The sequence below is a fragment of the Actinia tenebrosa genome, unplaced genomic scaffold, assembly GCF_029948245.1.
Source record: "Actinia tenebrosa isolate PJP-AT-01 unplaced genomic scaffold, QUT_ActTen_1.0 PGA_scaffold13__45_contigs__length_12533684, whole genome shotgun sequence".
Taxonomy (NCBI): domain Eukaryota; kingdom Metazoa; phylum Cnidaria; class Anthozoa; order Actiniaria; family Actiniidae; genus Actinia; species Actinia tenebrosa.
In genome coordinates this window covers 8,911,976-8,931,860 of record NW_028292573.1, presented here as the reverse complement: position 1 = coordinate 8,931,860, position 19,885 = coordinate 8,911,976, and the positions used below count along the sequence as shown (strand labels likewise).

Sequence of the window (19,885 nt, the reverse complement as noted above, 5' to 3'; positions counted from 1 at the left end):
TAGGGCGACTTTTGGGGTTGGAATACTACCTCTCAACCCAAGCTCATTTCTATATCAATCTCAAACGCTATGCACTTTTAAAGTTGATACATAGAAAGTATAGGCATTTTTCTACATTTTATTAGTTTTCTTGATAAATATGTAATACGTGGAATATTTTACAGATTTTTGAGTTTTTTCGATTTTGAAGCAAATTCAAGAAGAGCAAAAATAAGCCAACTTCACACTAAAATATCTCCACTGGTATGTCGATCCAGGACAAAAAAATACTTCTGGAACAACGAAGGGCATGTCTTCTTTCGAAATGTAAAATAAAATTTTGGGGCCAGTTGAAAACAGGATTCAGAGAGTCGAAAATTGAAAGGCTCATAATCTCAAACATCCACGCGTTACGGTATTGTTATGTCACGCAAACTCGCGTCTTCAGCGTAGTGAAAAAATCCCTTTGCCCGTAGAATGACTTAGATCATCAAAACTGACTAGCAAAATCATTTCTTATAACCTTTAACACATTCGAGTTGCATTTTGTGAGAAATTAAAAATTATATTTTAAACTGGAGCAACTCATTTCACACTGGAAATAGTAAAATTTTCTAACAAAGTTAAACGAACGAAACTCATTTGATTTTCCATCTCGCTACACGCAATTCTTAGGAATTTAAACATTAATTTTATAATTATTTAGCAGTTAATTAGAACTTACCAAAAATACAAGATAGATTCCATTCATTTGGCGCGCGATTTTCGATAGCGAGAGTTTATATATTTGCCGCGATCGGAACTACAAACGAATAACAAGATATTGCGTTACACACAGGAAACACAAGCGCAAGATCTATAAAATAATAATAGCGGTCTTGGCTGTATACTGATTTTCTTTATGATTCTGACCATGAATCAATCAAACGGATCCCAGTACACAAGAACACGACTGTAAAGTTGTCCTTAAAAGATCGATATAAGGGGCCTTTCGACGACTGGTGATGTTATCCGTATCTATATCAAAATACTCACAAATGCTAGCAAGCACGTTAATACTTAATTGTTTAAGCCCATTAGACTTGTTAAGCCGACAAAGATTGTAGGTCTCGTATGTAATGGGATGTAGAAGCCCACATTGCTGGATGACTTCCTCTCGCGTCGATTGATAGCCTTCTTCCTCTGTAGCTGCAGCGAATTGCTCTTCCGCTGCATCAGTAGCTAGGGTATCTACTGGTACGCCCTTCAGCTTTGCAGCTGTTCTACTGAAATACGATTGTATTTGCTGTGGTGTTAAGAACTCATCAATCGTGAACAGCCTGTTGCCATTGCTGTCTTTAGCATATCTCATGTCGCGCGATACAGTCCCTGCGTCAATCTTGTGGCCAGTTGCCTGTCCTATTAAAAACTTGTCGTTAAGATAAAGTTTCTGTCGGTCACTGAATCGCGATGTCTTTTTAGATCTTTTCAAAGCCCAGCCCATTGGTAGACAGTCATCTGCAGGTGAGGTGTAGAGCATCGAGCTGGACATATCTGGGACACTATCAGCACCATAAAGTAATTTTTCTCGGTAAATAATCTTGGCCTTATCCATTAAGCTCTCTCTCTCTTGAACACGCTTACATTCACCATATTGGATGTGGTTTTCAAGAGAACTATATCTCTTGTACTCTTTAACGCAGCCATCTTTAGGGCAGGCGAAAAGTTTTGCGGTTGATCCTTCACTGTCTTCCACGTCGTCTTCCACTTTATCTTTTTCGTTATCTCTACTTTCTTGGGCCTCCACACTCTCCGGTCGTTGAATGATTTCAACAAAATACCCTTCTGAAAAAGATTCGATAAACTTTGCAAAGGAAGGGCTTCGAAGATCTAACAAAACAAAAAAAAAAGATATATTGATTAGTTCTTATTTATTAATTCTCTCTCTCTCTCTCTTCATGTTCTTGTTTTTTCTTACATTCTTTTTTTCGTAATTTTTTTTCTCCCCTTTTCACTACCAGTTTATCATTTTCGTTGTGGGAAAAAACAAAAACGATAACATATATAATGATCGTAATATTAAAAACAATAAATAAGGAGGGCTTAAATAAAAATTCATTAATTACCTTGTTGTGTAGCCCAGTCAAGAGATTTCCCTTTACCAATGTCATAGGCTTTCCACATCGTAAGCTTATCTTTGCTGTACTTGAAATTATTAAAGGAGTTAATCCCAACTAGTTTAATTCCCTGGATTGTTTGTAAGCCAGCAGCGTCAATCACAGCAACTCTAACACCACGCACACCACCATGGGAGAGAATGGCTTCCTTTAAGGCTTCTGCATTGCAAACATCGTGTCCTTCGTTAATGTAACGACGAACGTGTGCTTTGATCGTTGCGGCCTTACGATCACAAGAGCCTTTCCCTCCTTGAGGATCGCTAAAATCAATACGCTTAACTCTAATTCCGGTCTCTTTCTGCATGAAGTGACAGGCAGTTATCATAGCTGCACTGTGATAACACCCCGCGTTGTCTTGCTTGTACACAGCACCAGTGATTTCAGGATGCTCACTTTTGAGTTGCCTCTGGGTGTGTTCCATGATAGACACCACGTCATCGCTGTCTTGGCTACAGTTTTTTGCAATGTGTACAAATGCTTGGTGCTGGAGCTGTCCTGCTGCTGTTCTTCTGACCACTACAGATATGTGCCAACTAATCCCTCTCTTTCCGAACCAATCGGTCTGAGTTTCTCGATACTTCTGGGGAAGAAATTTCATCGCCCAGTCTTGGGTGATCAACACTGTACTCTCATCTAATTCATTTATCATGTCGATTCGTGATTTGTCTTGTCTCAATGATCGAAGTTGGTGGGATTTCCAAGTATCTATAGCCTGTATTGCCTGTTGACAAGAAAACATCATATCATCGCCCTTTTCGTTTCCTAGACGCTTCGAAACGTTTGCCACTGCGTTCTTGATTGAAGAAAGGACAGTTTTTAGTTCCTCACAAGAAGAGCAACTAAGGTCATGTTGGTGATCGCTACATGATGAACACAACTTCTTTTCATTTGGGTCGTTGAGTGCGTAAACAGTACAGTGATCTTTCACTTGAGATTTCTCTGATATGTGAACCTATAATAAATTCATATCGTTTAATAATAAAATCACACATTTCACGTTCTTTTGGTCGTTTTGTGTGGTTTTGGGTTCTTGCCCTTTCTCCTTTTGCAAGAAAACGTTTTTTTTAAAATCTAAAAATGAGCTTGAATAAAGAGATAAAAAAGATCTTAATTTTTTCAATGCGCTGTGGTACTGAATACGGTTTTGTTTTGTTATGATTACGAACCTTGTAGTCGTTTTTTATATACTGCTTTCCTATTTTTAGCATTCCTTCGCAGTTTTTGATCCAGGCTTTGTCTTGGCCATAATCAGCAAGTTGATTGATAAGGATAGTCAAGTCATCAAAGCCTTTTGCTCCATCTGCTGAAAGGTAATCTAGACCTTGGAGGGATTTTCGCACTGTGGCAGTGCAAACCGAGAGTATTCGGTACATGGTAGATGGACTTAGAACTTTCACATTACTTTCATTACAGAACTGGGTATACTGATTTATGATCCTCTGAGGAATCATAAGTCGTATGACATTGGGAGTCTCTAAAACCTGACCATTCGATAAGTGCAAGTAACGTTGACCGAAGGGAAGATCCTGTACGACATGGCTGCTTGTTATAAAGGACAGGAAATGATCAAGCTGGTTTGGATCGATTCTAATTCGAGGACTTTTCTCTTTAAGAACAGGGGTACCCCGACCATGCTTCAGAATGTGCATTCTTGCTGCCTGAAAACGATACTTAGTCAGGCCGGGAATAAACTTTTGAATCTGACAAAATGTCACCAGGTCACTCATGATTGCAAGAATGTTGCGTTTGGTATCCCAGCTTCCTGCATTTTGGTACGCTTCAGCCAAAGCTTCAAGATACTGTCTCTCGGTTGGTTGTAAAACGCCAAGAACTTTATCGACAGAGTGAGAGGACTGCACAGCTTCCCAAAGATTATTCGCATCACCCGGAGTTAAGACATCCAATACAGAAACAATGGCTTCGGTGGCTCTATTGATGTAGACGTTCTTGCTACGCTGGCTCATATTTTCCCATGGTTTATTGGGCTGTCCAATCGAACCAAACTCTGCGTTACCTTTGCACACTCGTAGAAATTCGTTTAACTTCTGGAGTTTCTGTTTTGAAAGGTCTATGGAGCCATTACTACTCTCTGTTGAGTCTGAAAAGATCACTGCTGGGTCCTCCTCTAAGTTCAGCTTCTCTAATGCATATTGCAAATCATCTAATAGCTGCAAAAGAATTTGAATCATGTTACCCCACTAGCATTATTTACTCGATATCATCTTGAACGATGATTCTCAAATTATTTACTTACTTCACTCCCCGCGTCACTGTTTTTTGTTGCACACTCACTTGAAGCAATGTCAGGCTCTTCAACGTTTTGTTCATCATCTGACGTTTGAATGACCGGATCTTCTTCATTCTCGGGTAGGGATCGATATTGCAGTAAATCAACTTCAGACTTTAATTGCATTCGACATTGTTTGCAGATTGCTAGAAAACAAAACATTTCTGACTCAGTTGTAGTAGGCTTACATACGTAATTACCAACAGTAGGGACATATGGTTCCGCAGCGTAAGAGTGTTACTTCCATATATGGACTATACGGGGATGATCCGCTGAACAGGGTAGGGTTTTTCGAGCTGCTTGTCGTAAACAGGGTATGCAATTACACTCAAGTTCCAAGTTCTTCTTGAGTTTCCTGTCATATTCAGGGTTTCTACTTTCGTATTGACCGAAACTGGTTATTATGGTCGTAAACAAAAAACAACAACAACAACAACAACAACAAAAAAAAACGATACGCGAGATGACATGACAATTGAAACAGGAACTCAGTGCAATGAATTATATATTTTTTCATAAACAGGGTCTACAATTTTGAGTTTTTATGTCATAAACAGGGTACCCCTTTCAGAATCCCAGTGGAACACCCCTACCAAAATTCTGGCGGAGTACCCAACCCGGGGTTTGTGTGTTGTGTAAAAGGGGTAGCTGGGAGTGGAAGTGGGCGATGAATGCAGAACCAAGGTAATAAAAAATGTATCCATTGAGTAGTAGATTCTCTATTTGTCTTTGTTCATTTTGATCTGTGATGGCAAGATATGTCATAACATTATTATCAAAACTACCTTTATTGGCAGATACAAAATTATAAAAAAATACTCACGTGTCCCAACTGGAGTCAAGTTATTTGTTAATTGATAAAGCCCCTTTGACTGTTGGCTCGTAAGACCACGATCGCCTCTGTACTGGTTTAGTTTGTGTTGGGCCCAACTCACTGGCATTGAGCAAGTTTTTTTAAAGCAGCGCCACCTTATTCCATGCTGGGCTCGGTGACGCGGACACACTGTTAGCATCAGCTTATCGGATGGATTTTCAAATATGCCTGCCAATTTAAATAACGTTTGAACTAAGTATGATTTGTTTCAGGGTAACGACAAACCACATAATTCTTATGTCTAACGGATCCAGCTTTGACCGTTTCCCCTCGATTGATGCGAGTACATAACCATCTATAGAAATTCATGAGGCTAATATTCACAAACATCCAGTCGTCCTACCTGCCCTTGCCAGAAGTAACTGTGATTCAGTTGCCAAAGCTGAATCTCTAACATTGAGAAACTTCAAATGTCCTTTGATGGGTCTTTCACAATTTTCGAGAGTTACGCATAGCACATCTTCTTTTCTGTCCTGACTAGAGCCACAAGGGCCTTTAACATAAGCTGAATAGCTACATACAGCCATTCGCTGTTGAGAGGACTCAATAATATGAAATACTTATTCAAATAACGAAGAACACGATTGTTTACTTTGAAGTAAATGCCTGGTATTGTGAAACGAGACCAGGATTGTTTGTTTTGGAAGTAAATTGAAAACAGGTGTCCCCAGTCCAGTCCCCCTTGACAATCAAGGACCAAGGACGTGAAAAAAAAAATTGGACACAAAAAGTAAATCCCCCAAAAAATTAAACCCAAACTAATATAATTGCAAATTTCAAAATAATAGGAGTTTCCTTAAAAAACAAAGAAGGAAAATCGGTAGGAAAGATTGATAAACCCCGATGCGCTTGTGTTTCCTGTGTGTAACGCAATATCTTGTTATTCGTTTGTAGTTCCGATCGCGGCAAATATATAAACTCTCGCTATCGAAAATCGCGCGCCAAATGAATGGAATCTATCTTGTATTTTTGGTAAGTTCTAATTAACTGCTAAATAATTATAAAATTAATGTTTAAATTCCTAAGAATTGCGTGTAGCGAGATGGAAAATCAAATGAGTTTCGTTCGTTTAACTTTGTTAGAAAATTTTACTATTTCCAGTGTGAAATGAGTTGCTCCAGTTTAAAATATAATTTTTAATTTCTCACAAAATGCAACTCGAATGTGTTAAAGGTTATAAGAAATGATTTTGCTAGTCAGTTTTGATGATCTAAGTCATTCTACGGGCAAAGGGATTTTTTCACTACGCTGAAGACGCGAGTTTGCGTGACATAACAATACCGTAACGCGTGGATGTTTGAGATTATGAGCCTTTCAATTTTCGACTCTCTGAATCCTGTTTTCAACTGGCCCCAAAATTTTATTTTACATTTCGAAAGAAGACATGCCCTTCGTTGTTCCAGAAGTATTTTTTTGTCCTGGATCGACATACCAGTGGAGATATTTTAGTGTGAAGTTGGCTTATTTTTGCTCTTCTTGAATTTGCTTCAAAATCGAAAAAACTCAAAAATCTGTAAAATATTCCACGTATTACATATTTATCAAGAAAACTAATAAAATGTAGAAAAATGCCTATACTTTCTATGTATCAACTTTAAAAGTGCATAGCGTTTGAGATTGATATAGAAATGAGCTTGGGTTGAGAGGTAGTATTCCAACCCCAAAAGTCGCCCTAAAACGGCGAAAATCAAAATTGCCTCCGTTCATAAAAAATAACGTCCCAATAAGCCTTTGAGTTATTTTGTGTTTAATAGTAGCCCAAATGCTATGATCTGGCAAAGTTTGAAGAATTTTGATTTTTCAAGGTCTGCTCACGTTGTTTGGTTTTTAGGGACTAGCCCTCTTAATATCAGCCGTTTTTCGCTCTATCGGTTTGAAATTCCTCGCTATATCGTAGTTTTACATGCCGACAGTTTCAGATAATAGAGAGTTTTAGATCGACTTTTTTTCTCCCCGCAAACAGCAAACGTGACCACGTTTTCATCGTTTTCCTGTATTTTACTTTACGTGCAAACTTTCTCACCAAAGACAAGTATTCTTTTGTTTTTCTACGACTTGGACTTTTTTGCGATTCTTTTTAAACTATTTAAAATAATTTTTAAATGGTCAACTGACGTTTCACGGTTGCCGTGAACGTAAATCTAAAACTCTCTAATGTCACCAAAATACTAAAGTTCTTAAAAAATCATTTTGTGACGCCATCACTTTGGTATTTTATTGGGATTGTGGTGTTTATAATAGACATAATACCTTATAACAGGAAAAGGCATGAAATCTTGTTGTAGTTCTCTCTTTACTTTAAACTTTGTAAATGCTCTTACCTTTTTTTAACTGATATATCTGCGAATTAGCCATGCTCTGACTTTGATCCAACCAGAGCTTGTTTCAGATTTCGATCTGTGAGTAGTCATGCCTTGACTTTGATCAGCCCAGAAATTGTTTCAGGGTTTGATCTGTTAGTTAGCCGTGCTCTAGATCGGCCTAGAGGTCGTTTAAGAGTATGGCTATGTAAGTTAGCCACGTCCTGACTTAGATCAGCAGAATGCCTCGAAAAACCGCACTTCCAATAACGATCTAGTTTGCGCAGAACGTTTTGATGGGGAGATGTATGTTATAAAAACGGTGTTGTCTTAACTCACATGCGATTAGAGTTTATTACTTTGAACATTCAACTCGGTCATATTTAACAAGAAGAAGTATATATCAAAACAAATGAAATTTATACAAATTATTACTATACTGTCCACGGTTTCTAGTTGAGCTGGCTCATTTTACGCGACTTGAAGTTGTGAAAGGCCCATTGGCACTCTTCTTCAGTCGTTTCATATAAGGCTCGTAATTTACCTATTACGCATGTTCTTGTTTGATATCCGAGCCCATCCCACACGGCTTACTGCCTCATCTATCTACAAACTAAACAGTTCTCTCGTTTAAAAAAAAAACAGTCTTCTCATTCATCAGACTACTCGACTCTCTCATACGAATTAGAGAGAATAAGAGAAGAATATCAAATGCCCTTGGCGGGAATCGCACCCACGTCTTCGGTATTCTAGTGCGATGTGTTAACCACTACACTACAAGGACCAACCACGCTGGTAACGCAGCCAGAATATGAAATGTAGGGTACTCGTGAGGATCCCAGAGCGATATTTTTTCTCTATAGGTAAGTTGAACACCGTAAATATGTACGCAAAGAATAGACATAGTATAGAGTAATAAATAATGCGTTCGGTGTGTATAATGAAGTAGAGAGAATAAGAGAAAAATATCAAATGCCCTTGGTGGGAATCGATTCCCGCCAAGGGCATTTGATATTCTTCTATTATTCTCTCTACTTCATTATACACACCGAACGCATAATTTATTACTACTATACTTTCCCTCATGTGAAGTTCAGTTTAACGCCTGTCTCGATCAGAGATCAGAGAATTTTGAGAGTTGAACTCAACAGAAAAGTCATATCGATCCGAAAGCACGAGCTGTGCATGTGTCAACGCTGCCTCCCACTCAGCATCATTAAGGCATGGCTCTCAGATGAAAAACTGATTAGCTATATCATAGCCAGTTTTCGACGAATCTTAACCAAACTTGGCAAGTTAATGTCTTTTGTGAAAAGAAGGAACCTTAAAGCCTTGGTTGCCATGGAAACTAAGTCACGTGACCACAAGACCGCCATCTTGGATTATTAAACAAGCCGTTTGTAAACGTACCGAAACATCTTTAAAAGTCATGAAAATGCAGATTACTATTCATATTTACAATGCCTATATGGATCTAATTGGATATCTTGGAAATTATTTTAAGTTTAATTTTTAGAATATTTTCTATTTTTTCCAAAAAATTAAAAATATTCTAAAAATTAAATTTAATATAATTTCCAAGATATCCAATTAGATCCATATAGGTATTACAAATATCAAAAGGAATATGGATTTTTTAAGGACTTTTGAAGTAGTTTCAATACGATTACAAACGATTTTTTTTTTAAATCCAAGATGGCGGCCTTGTGGTCACGTGACCTGGTTTCCATGGTAAAAGATATGCGGTAATTGCTTGCCTTGAAGAATTACTACTACGAGCCAAATTTGGGAAAGATTCATAGTAAACTGTCAAATATATGAATAAATAACTGATTTTCCATCACTTCCTCAAAAGAGCCATGCCTTAATGGTGCTGAGCACTGACGTGATCCCTCGCGTGGGTTCAATACACCAATCCCATTCATTGTTCTACCTTCCTAGTTACTGTTGCTACTTCGGACAAGCTAAAATGTGTTTTTGATATAAAGCATGGAACAAGTACTGATTGTGGAAAATCATAAATGCCTGTCTTAGAATCAATGCATTCTTATAAGGTTACATTCAGAAAAAAATCAACAACTACTAAAAAAAACTTATGAATAAATCGTGTACTCAAGGTTGCGTGCGCATCCAAGGCTAAGGAACTTGACAGGCCACGATACTCAGTAGTCTCCCCCACAGCCGCTTTCAGTGTCGTCACGCAACGCTACTCAGGGGAGAAAGCGTTGTGTGATGACACTGAAAGCGGCTGTGGGGGAGACTACGATACCAGAACACGAGTATTATTATGCACCGCTATGATTTTTTTCGATAAGAATTCATAAAATCGATTCTATTCTAGCCTCCTCTTTAAATATAAAACTGTCTTCTCAATTTTACTGAATTTGCGTTTTTCATTTTGATCGTGGCCCCATTGCGCACACAACCTTGAGAAAACGGTCTATTGGAGTTTGTTGGTTGGGCATTTGTGGAATCCATTGGGAAAACTACCCATTGTATGGGTAGACACCCAAGCATAGCCGGGGTCGATCTTCTAGCTAGATCAGTGTCATCGAGCATTTATGAGCTAGTTCCTGGCTGGTTCTCTCATGCTTCGAGGATTTTTTCTGTTTTCTCCATTGTGTGTGTGTGTGTGTGTGTGTGTGTGTGTGTAAGGTTTCAAGCGCAATCTTGGGCAAGTTTCACATGAAATTGAACCCTCTGATGATGATAATAATAATGTTATACATACATGAGTTAATTTAGACACGGTAAAAGCATCAGTAACTATATACATCACAATCAAAGTACTGGTTTTGTATATAGGAGGGATAGATACCATGTAGTGATTTAAAAACAGATATTGTTAATTGCTTTAATATCTTCTGGTACCTAAATCATCGCAGTTAAGCCACCCGGCTAGCTCAGTTGGTAAGAGCGTCGGTCTGTTGTGCTGGAGGTCGTGGTGCAAGCCTCGGCCGGACCAATACTCAGGGTTTTAAAATAACTGAGGAGAAGGCGCTGCCTTTGTAATGAATATCTGCAAATGGCCTGGTTAGACCTTCAAGTCTTCTCGGACAAGGACTCAAAACCGTAGGCCCTGTCTCCAACTCTTCATAACCTACAGTAAAATGGGGGACATAAAAGAGCCTGTTAAATTATTCGTGTCAGAGTAGGGGATTGTCTTCCGGTTCAACAGCCCATCCCAATTTGGAAGCATAATACTAATCAACTATAACAATTCCGAAGATTGTAAGATGATTACAACCCGTAAAGTCTAGCACCACTGGTTATAAATGTAAGGCGCATTAAGACCTGACGTTATATAAATGCGCTATATAAGAGCCTCCCATTATTATTATTATTATTATTATTATTATTATTATTATTATTATCATTATCATTACTATTATCATCATCATCATCATCATCATTATTATTATTCATTTATGCAGGGAGCTTATATCATTTTCTTATTGTTCAGAGAGCCTGCAATCTAACATGATCTTGCATCCTTGCAAAATATTCATTTTCCTGGCGAAATAGTTTCGAAAAGTATAGAGCTATAAAAAAATAAAAAAATATTGAAAGTATGAACCTTGATATCTCCAAGATGCATCACTCAAACCATATGAAAATATTGTACTATTCAAATATTCACTTTATTTAGAATCAATGCTGAAAATATTAAGCTAGGTGGTGTAGGCACTTTGATGCAACTCAAAATTACCAGTATCGCGAGTAATGATTTAATGTTGATTTATAAGTTATAAATCGCCCTTACTCATACACGTGCACCGTTCTCATAGTGCAGTTTTCGTATGACTGTGAAAGCTCAGTGCCGTAAGCATGACGTGCCGTGACCGTGATACTTTCTAGAATTTTCTAGAATTGGATGATTTTTTTCACGCGCAATATGATTGGTCTAAATGTGCCGTGATCTTGGCGTGACCGTGTCCGCGCCGTGTTTATGTCGTGTTCCGGGTATTTGATTGGATGGAGAGTAAATTCTCGTGCAATGTGATTTGTCTGGCGTATCCCTTGCTGTGGCACGACCGTGTTCGTGCCGTGAACTTTTCACAGTCATACGAAAACTGCACTAATGGCTGACAAGTGCACGAAAACGAGCTCACCCAGTCATTAGTTCACAATAAAAGATATAAAAGCACGTGAAATGTGTTTATAGAATCAAAAGTAAAAGAAGTTGGCCTTTTGTTTTGACCTGAATTTGCGCTATAGACCCTTTGCACCCCGAGTCTTTGCACCTTTGAGTCCCGAGAGGAATTGTTCTGGGGGACAAAAACAATGGATTTTTTTCATAAGAAAAGATGGCCTATTGTTTTGTCCCCCAGAACAATCCCTCTAGGAGATCGATGCAAGAGGTCTATCCACCTTTATTTTAAATAAGCAGCCTTGCTCGCCTTGCTCAGCCTTGCATGATGACTAGGTGACTGACATCGTTTTCGTGCGCTCGTCAGCCATTATGAGAACGGTGTGCGTATGCAATGAAAGGCTCTTACAATCACGAGAGATGGTTACAATGAGGTGTAAGGCACCGAGGATGGTCGCTGCCAGGGCCATTTCTTTATGCTTGTTTCTTTATATTTCTGATAACAATTTTGGGGAATTATATATTTTTATTTCTGTCCTGACAGTGAACACACTTCACAACGTATTTCATCCGTTTTACTTTACAAGTTCGTTACTGATTCAGTTCCTTAAGACGAAGTAGACCAAAAAGAGATTTTATTGGTTAAACAACACGAAATGTTGTTTTTATATTCAGAAAGAATTCTTTTCGTATTCAAGCGGTGAGCGCCAAAAACTATTTTCTTGAAGAAAGGCTGTTGTACAAGGCTAAAATCTTGTTATACAGAAAGTTTAACTTGTTTGGAAGTATGGAGATGACTAATGAAAGTGTTGATCCAAAGCAAAACTTTGAATCAAAATGAGGTTCAGGCCTTCATTTGCTTATTTCGGATATATTTTCTATAAAAAAAAGCCTGACAAAGCTACATTCTAACACAAATGCAACAAAACATCTTTGCACAATTGAAAATACCGCTTCAAACAGGCATTTTATCATAGTACATCAGTTTCTAACTGCTTATGAAAGGTTTTGAGTGTTAACCCAAAACGAAAATTGGAATCAAAACTCATACAAAGGTCTAGTTTTTGGCGCTTTTTGCCATTATTGCTCGCTATTGAAAAACATTTCCTCTTAACATTTAGTTCAATTACTGTCCACACATTCATCATTTTTATTTAAAAGTTGAGGTTTGTGATGACTATCTTAGCCGTAATGGCGTCCAAGTATCCCACAAATTAATCAAAATGGTGACTGTATGTGTCAAAATGGTCTCGCCAAATGTTACGTAGATAATCTATAACATTCAATTTTCATTTCGTACGAAAATAAAAGTAAAGTCCTTAGTTATATATGCTATTAGGGTTTCAAAATCCGAGTGGAATTTCAAATGCCGAAGCGTAGCCGACGCATTTGAAATTCCACGAGGATTTTGAAACCCCAATAGAATACAGCAACGAGTATTTGACACGACATCTTATACTCTTTTTGTTATGTTTGTTTTTATTTCAAAGTTCTAGTACTTTGAAATATTTCGAAGTCCGAGTAGTAGGACTTTGAAATATTCCAAAGTACTAGAACTTTGAAATGGGTGCGGTCGTATTTGATGGGGGTTTCAAACTGCACGTGGTACAAATAAAAACCCCTGGTTGGTCGATGAGCTCATGAACAATTGATGAGTATAAGATTAAAGAATAAGAATATGCGGAACACGGTTATAGTGGCTTAAAATGTTGAAAACATGAATAAAAACGTTAAGAAAATGTTGGTTTAGCCTGGTTTTGGCTTCTAAAAGCTAGACTCATTTACCGCGATAACTCGAGCAGCAATTCACTTGACAAGTAAAAAAAGTATAGTGTTTATACGAAAATACAGGCATTGGCTACAACAGGTAAAATTATAGTTGGTTTGGCCTGGTTTTGTGTTGAAGATATAACTCTCCAGGAATCCTTTCTTTAAACTTTTTCGAAATTGGGCATATACACCTAATTCATAAAACGTTGTCATCGCCAAAGGCGATAGGCAATAGGAGATAGGCGAAAAGCGATAGGATATATGTCATTCCGAGATCCAAGAATAGCTGGAATGACTTGTGTTTCTGCTTCTTATTCTCGTCAGGAACATGGACCTTAGTGTTGAGACTGATTCGATGTTCTTTGTATTCAACAAAACCATTTCCATGTCGGAATGACCTATCGCCTATCGTCTTTGGCGATGACAACGTTTTTTGAAATAGGTGTATACCGAAAGCCAAAGGCTGTTTGCATGATGGCGTCATTTGACTCCGACCAAAATGTTTCGCCAATTTTCTTTCCTACTGTATTGAAATTTGTATTCCCTCATAAGAATAGTAAGACAATTGGTGCTAATCAACTGAACAAAAGAAAGTGTGCACGGGATTCTGGTAGTGGTAGTGGTAGTAAATGAAGTTATAAAAGTTGGGAGATGGGAGAGGGTTTTTAAAATATCCTCTGCTCGCAGGGTAGTAACCGAGCTATATGAAACAGCTAATGAAAATGTACTATTCAAAAGAATTATCGGCTAAAGTAGTAGAGTAAAACTGCCTATGTAAGATCCTCATTTAAAAAAAGCTTTTAAAGCCAGTTTTACTTAGCTTCCGTGGCGGAGTTTTGGCGCCAAGAAACTGAGGAACGCGCTCGTAAAATTCTAATGAAGAAAAGTAATTTCCGAAGGAACTTGTATTTGCGCCATTAAATCTAACATTATTCAAATCTGCCACACAGGCACTGAAAGGATGATCATAATGACTCTCTCAATCTCTTTTTTTCTTAGTTTGTTTGTCTCTTTATGACTGAGCAAAAACGTTTTTGTATGGGAAGGGAGGGGGGGGGGGTGGGGTGGATGGAGGAAAGGGTGGACGTGGACGCTAGAGCAGTTTTCGTGTGACTGTGAAAAGTTCAGTGCTATAAGCGTGCCGTGCCGTAAAATAAAATAAAATAAAATGAAATGAAACGAAATGAAACGAAATGAAACGAAATGAAAGGAAATGAAACGAAATGAAAGGAAATGAAACGAAATGAAAGGAAATGAAAGGGAATGAAAGGAAATGAAAGGGAATGAAAGGAAATGAAAGGAAATGAAAGGGAATGAAAGGAAATGAAAGGGAATGAAAGGAAATGAAAGGGAATGAAAGGAAATGAAAGGTAATGAAAGGAAATGAAAGGGAATGAAAGGAAATGAAAGGGAATGAAAGGAAATGAAAGGGAATGAAAGGAAATGAAAGGGAATGAAAGGAAATGAAAGGGAATGAAAGGAAATGAAAGGGAATGAAAGGAAATGAAAGGGAATGAAAGGAAATGAAAGGGAATGAAAGGAAATGAAAGGGAATGAAAGGAAATGAAAGGGAATGAAAGGAAATGAAAGGGAATGAAAGGAAATGAAAGGGAATGAAAGGAAATGAAAGGGAATGAAAGGAAATGAAAGGGAATGAAAGGAAATGAAAGGGAATGAAAGGAAATGAAAGGGAATGAAAGGAAATGAAAGGGAATGAAAGGGAATGAAATGGAATGAAATGGAATGAAATGGAATGAAATGGAATGAAATGGAATGAAATGGAATGAAATGGAATGAAATGGAATGAAATGAAATGAAATGAAATGATAAAATAAAATAAAAAATTAAATTAAATAATAAATATTATTATATTTATTTTTTGTCGTAATTTGGGACATTAATTTTGGGATATTTTTCTTTCTTTCTTTCTTTCTTTCTTTCTTTCTTCGAATGCACCCGCGCCCTGCGCCCTATTTTGTGGGTCTTAAACACTCGGAAGGAGTTCGGTTTTTCCGACAGCTTTCCGAATAAGGCCACTAGGCCTGGTCACGCTGGAGGTCATGTTATTCGACAACAAATGGACATGGCGCAAGAAAACCGAAAACCATCATGAAAAGATGAGACTTTTAGCCTCATTTCTAGCCTTACTAGCCTTCATATTAACAGGATTTTCGTGGAAATGTTTGGTTTACTATTCAGTCTTTGCGCTTGCCAGCTGGTGGCTTATTTATCTATTTCTTTCCAGTAAATACGAACTGGACTTTGATGTAGTCTTTAAAGTCTTAGAGTGGGTAGGTTATGGATCTCCGCACTTCCTTGAAAATAAGAGCTGTTTATCTTCTTCACAAAACACTACAGATGGACAAACCGCTCTTTGTAGGATACCTGAACCTATATCTAAGAGGATCGATGTGGTAGTACAGAATGTAAGCAGGGATTTTGTGGGGTCTTGGTACCGCGAGGTTGCAGAAGGTGATGTCTTCATCGAAGAAAGTAAAGCGGCACTTCAGAAATTATCCGTGGACATTTACAACCGAATGAGTAACCTAGACTCACATTTACTATCAGAACAAGTCATTATGGTCTTCCATGCGCATCTAGAAAGGTTTAATAAAGCTGTCTCTGTCCTCAAAGACAAGGATCCGAATCTGAAGTTAGCCATCACGTCTTCACAGCTTCTACACCAAACATACGAATCTCAGATCCCAAGCAAACACCTCGCTTTAAAAAACCCAACTTCTGAGCTCAATTATTTAAGAACTGTCGTAGATTCTCTACTAGCTGCTTTATTACCTGAAAATATTTTTAGTTGTGATATGGGCAGATTTATTTTGAGGGAGATTTTGGCCGTTCAACTAGTAGATCTTGTGGATATGTTGAGTGACGCAGAGTGGGTCAACGAAGCCATCATTGATCTTCTTTCTCCTCCAAGAGAACAGCTGTCAGATGTTTTGACAGATCAGAAACTGCACGATCAAGAAACTAGCGATAAAGCTAATAAGGATGGCTTAAAATCGATTGGAAATTCGACTGGGATCAACCCTAGTGGGATTTATAAGAATATTGAGAATATTCTGCCCGAAGGAGAGGAAGAGAATGTAATTTCTTCCTTTGAAAGACAGGTGAGGATCTTCCCCGCGGAAGGACAAGAGACTACAGATTTAGCGATCATTGATAATAGGATCAAAATCAAGGACACAGAAGACTCATTAGTTCGAAATAATCAACAATTGGATAATTCTGATTCAATGTTTAATGAAAATGTAAAAACTTTTGATTCTGGTAATGGAAATTTAATCTCGCCAGAAGATTCTGAAAAAGATCTTGAAGGCTGTAACAGACCTAGTTTGTCTTCTTCTTGGGGATATTTACCCTCTTCGGGCGACAAAACATTTCAAACTCAAAGCTTTGAGGCTATGAAACAAGAAGCAATTGAGAGAGAAAGACTTAAAAATAGCTCTAAAAAAATTGTGGATTTTGTTGGTACGTGTTGTACAAGGTTTGAAGCAAGCGATGAGTTAGATGGAAATCTGAAAAATAAATTTGCACAGATGAGGAAAAGAACTGCATCACTGCCTGAAGACTTGGATGTTATGACAAATGGTATTGACAAGCAAAATAAGATGTGTGTTAGCAATGGCAGCAGAAGCTTTCAAAGATCAGTGAGTTTTCCAAATAACATGTCTTCAGTTTTGGAACGTGATGAGACTCTTGACCCTGTAGAAAGGCCGTTACGATCTTCCACTATCCACCCGACCCCGGTTTACGGCTCACCCTATTACAACATTAGTTTCTGTAGCAGCGATGGATCTTTTAAGTCATTTAGTGACGACGACATGGAGGTTGAGGAAGGAGAAGAAATGGACGAAGGGAATGATAGTGATGATGATGAAATTTCAGAAGACATAGCACCCTTACCGATCATGAAAGCACCTCCGAGGGGTGCAATATCAAGAGAAATTGACAATGAAGGCAATAATATGAATGGCGACGGTGACGTATATCAACATAATATTCGGCAAAGAAAACATGGCTTTGCGAAAAGGAGTGAATTTATGCAAGACAGATATAAAGGTAATGGAGAGATAACAGGAAGCACGGAGGATACTTCTAATGGGAAAAACAGTTTTGATAGTTTCCGTGACAACAGATATAGTTCAAAAGACAGCGATTCGTCTGACCCTCGGTCACCAATGGAAACGACACCACCGAAGCCTAGGATGCTTGAATCGGATCCTTCATTTAGCGATTCTGTGATTTTAGCAGGGCGAAAGTTTATCTCAAGCATTAAATCACCAGTAAAGAATTTTGGTTTTAGCAGTGGAAGCTCTAAGTCAACCAGTATTTCCTCTGGTGCAGATTCTATGGAAGTTAACGTGCCGTCTAGTATTGATTCTGCCTCATTTGACTCTGATTTACCATTCCATCGGCCAGTCCTTAAAACCAAGACAGACTCACCCAGCTCAGGGCGGAAGCTTTCTCGTAGTCAAGCTGTAGTAGATGTGTCATCAGAGAGCGAAACAGAGACTTGGTATGGTACGCCACCAGCAGCGTCAGTTAAAGAGGAGATTGTATATGGAATGCCGTCAAGTTCTTCGGGTGATACTACTGATAGTGATAATAGAACTGTCGTGAAGATTCACCCCAGTAAGTTGATTAGTATACCAAGTTCTGAGACAGCGTTGGAATCTGATTGGGAGCCGGGAAGGAGTAAATTTACTCTCTACAGGATTGAGGTAAGAGTTGAGGTTTATTTTAAAATTTTGTACTGAGAAAATTACATATTTTGTCCAAAATGTCAGTGCTATCCATCATCCATCGAACTACGTACTTATCCATCCTTCTCAACATCAATTCATTTATTTAATCTTTTTTTTTTTTCTGTTACTTATCCACTCATTCAATGATTTGTTTACTCATTCATCATTCGTTCATACCATCCATAATTTTTTTTATTCATTTGTTCATTTCTTTACTTATCCACTTGTTAATTACGGTAATTCATATTCTCACTCATAAACTTATGGTTCATCTATTCATTCCTACATCCATCCATCCATCCATTCATTCATACATACATTCATTTATTCATTCCTTTATTCATTCATTTATTCATTCATTACTCCATCCATTCATCCATCCATTTATTCATTCATTTATTCATTCATTCATTCATCCATCCATTCATCCATCCATTTATTCATTCATTTATTCATCCATTCATTCATCCATCCCTTCATCCATCCATTCATTATTCCATCCATCCATTCATTATTCCATCCATCCATTCATTTATTCATTCATTTATTCATTCATTCATTCATTCATCCATCCATTCATTATTTCATTCATCCATTCATTTATTCATTCATTTATTCATTCATTCATTCATTCATCCATCCATTCATTATTCCATTCATCCATTCTTTTATTCATTCATTTATTCATTCATTCATTCATCCATCCATTCATTATTCCATCCTTCCATTCATTTATTCATTCATTCATCCATTCATTCATTCAGTCATCCATCCATTTATTCATTCATTTATTCATCCATTCATCCATCCATTTATTCATTCATTTATTCATCCATTCATCCATCCATTTATTCATTTATCCATTCATTCATTACTCCATCCATTTACTCTCCCATTTATTCTTTCATTCACTAATTTATTATGGGGAGCACGGTTGGCATAGCGATGAAAGCACTCACCTCTCACCAATGCAACCCTGGTACAATAGACCTCCTCGGCTCCGACTTAATGTTTTCCCATTTCAGACCACATGTCATTTCCTAGAGTATCATTTCTTTGTTTAAGACTTGCGCTCGGTTGCACATGAGAAGACACATGAATATGGTTACAGCTCAAACAAAGAATCTTATTCTCAAGGGAAAGACACATGGTCTGAAATGGAGAAACATTACCCCAAGTCGAAGAGGTCTATTTCCGAAGTTGGTGTCATTTTAAGTAGAATTGTTTATTGAAAAATTATTATTATTATTATTATTATTATTATTGTTAAATTATTTTATGCTTCAAGGGGTTTTGTCCTGTCACAAAAATTAATGTTAAAAATTAAAATTCCAATTGGAATTTCAGTGGACGAAGAGCTCCTCTATAGGAAAGCCACTGATAAATGTAATTAATAATATTGTTATTCATTTCATTTATCAATTCATTTTATTTATTTTCATTCATTTATTGGTTTCCAACTTATCTTCACTATTGCAATGCATTGTACAATCATTATAAATATTTATAAACAGTCTTTATTCTTTATCTAATTCCACTTATCTAAATAACAAGCTATGTTTTGAAAATATTTAAAATTTATATAAATTTAAGAAGAAAAGTGCTACAAAGCTTTGGAACTATACTTAGATCTTATTAACCGAGCGGGAGGTCTGTACGGGATAATCTT

At 37.5% G+C, this 19,885-nt stretch overlaps 2 protein-coding genes across 3 annotated transcripts in view; one reads left to right on the top strand and one right to left on the bottom strand.

The window, feature by feature from the left end:
• Positions 1-709: 709 nt before the first annotated feature.
• On the bottom strand, positions 710-7,139 carry LOC148911771 (uncharacterized). Its single transcript, XM_089029209.1, has 5 exons — positions 5,246-7,139; positions 4,390-4,568; positions 3,302-4,303; positions 2,085-3,087; positions 710-1,848 (listed from the first exon to the last, which is right to left on the bottom strand). Exons 1-5 carry the CDS (start codon positions 5,433-5,435, stop codon positions 902-904), a joined length of 3,321 nt encoding a protein of 1,106 aa, XP_088885335.1. The 5' UTR covers positions 5,436-7,139; the 3' UTR covers positions 710-901.
• Positions 7,140-15,539: 8,400 nt separating this feature from the next.
• The window catches only part of LOC116292321 (uncharacterized), a 19,885-nt gene continuing 15,539 nt past the window's right edge, over positions 15,540-19,885 (top strand). For both annotated transcript variants that reach the window (XM_031699607.2, XM_031699605.2), the window contains exon 1: positions 15,540-18,192. In XM_031699607.2, coding sequence (XP_031555467.2) covers positions 15,574-18,192 — 2,619 coding nt within the window. In that variant the 5' untranslated portion in view covers positions 15,540-15,573. The remainder of the gene's footprint in view (positions 18,193-19,885) is intronic.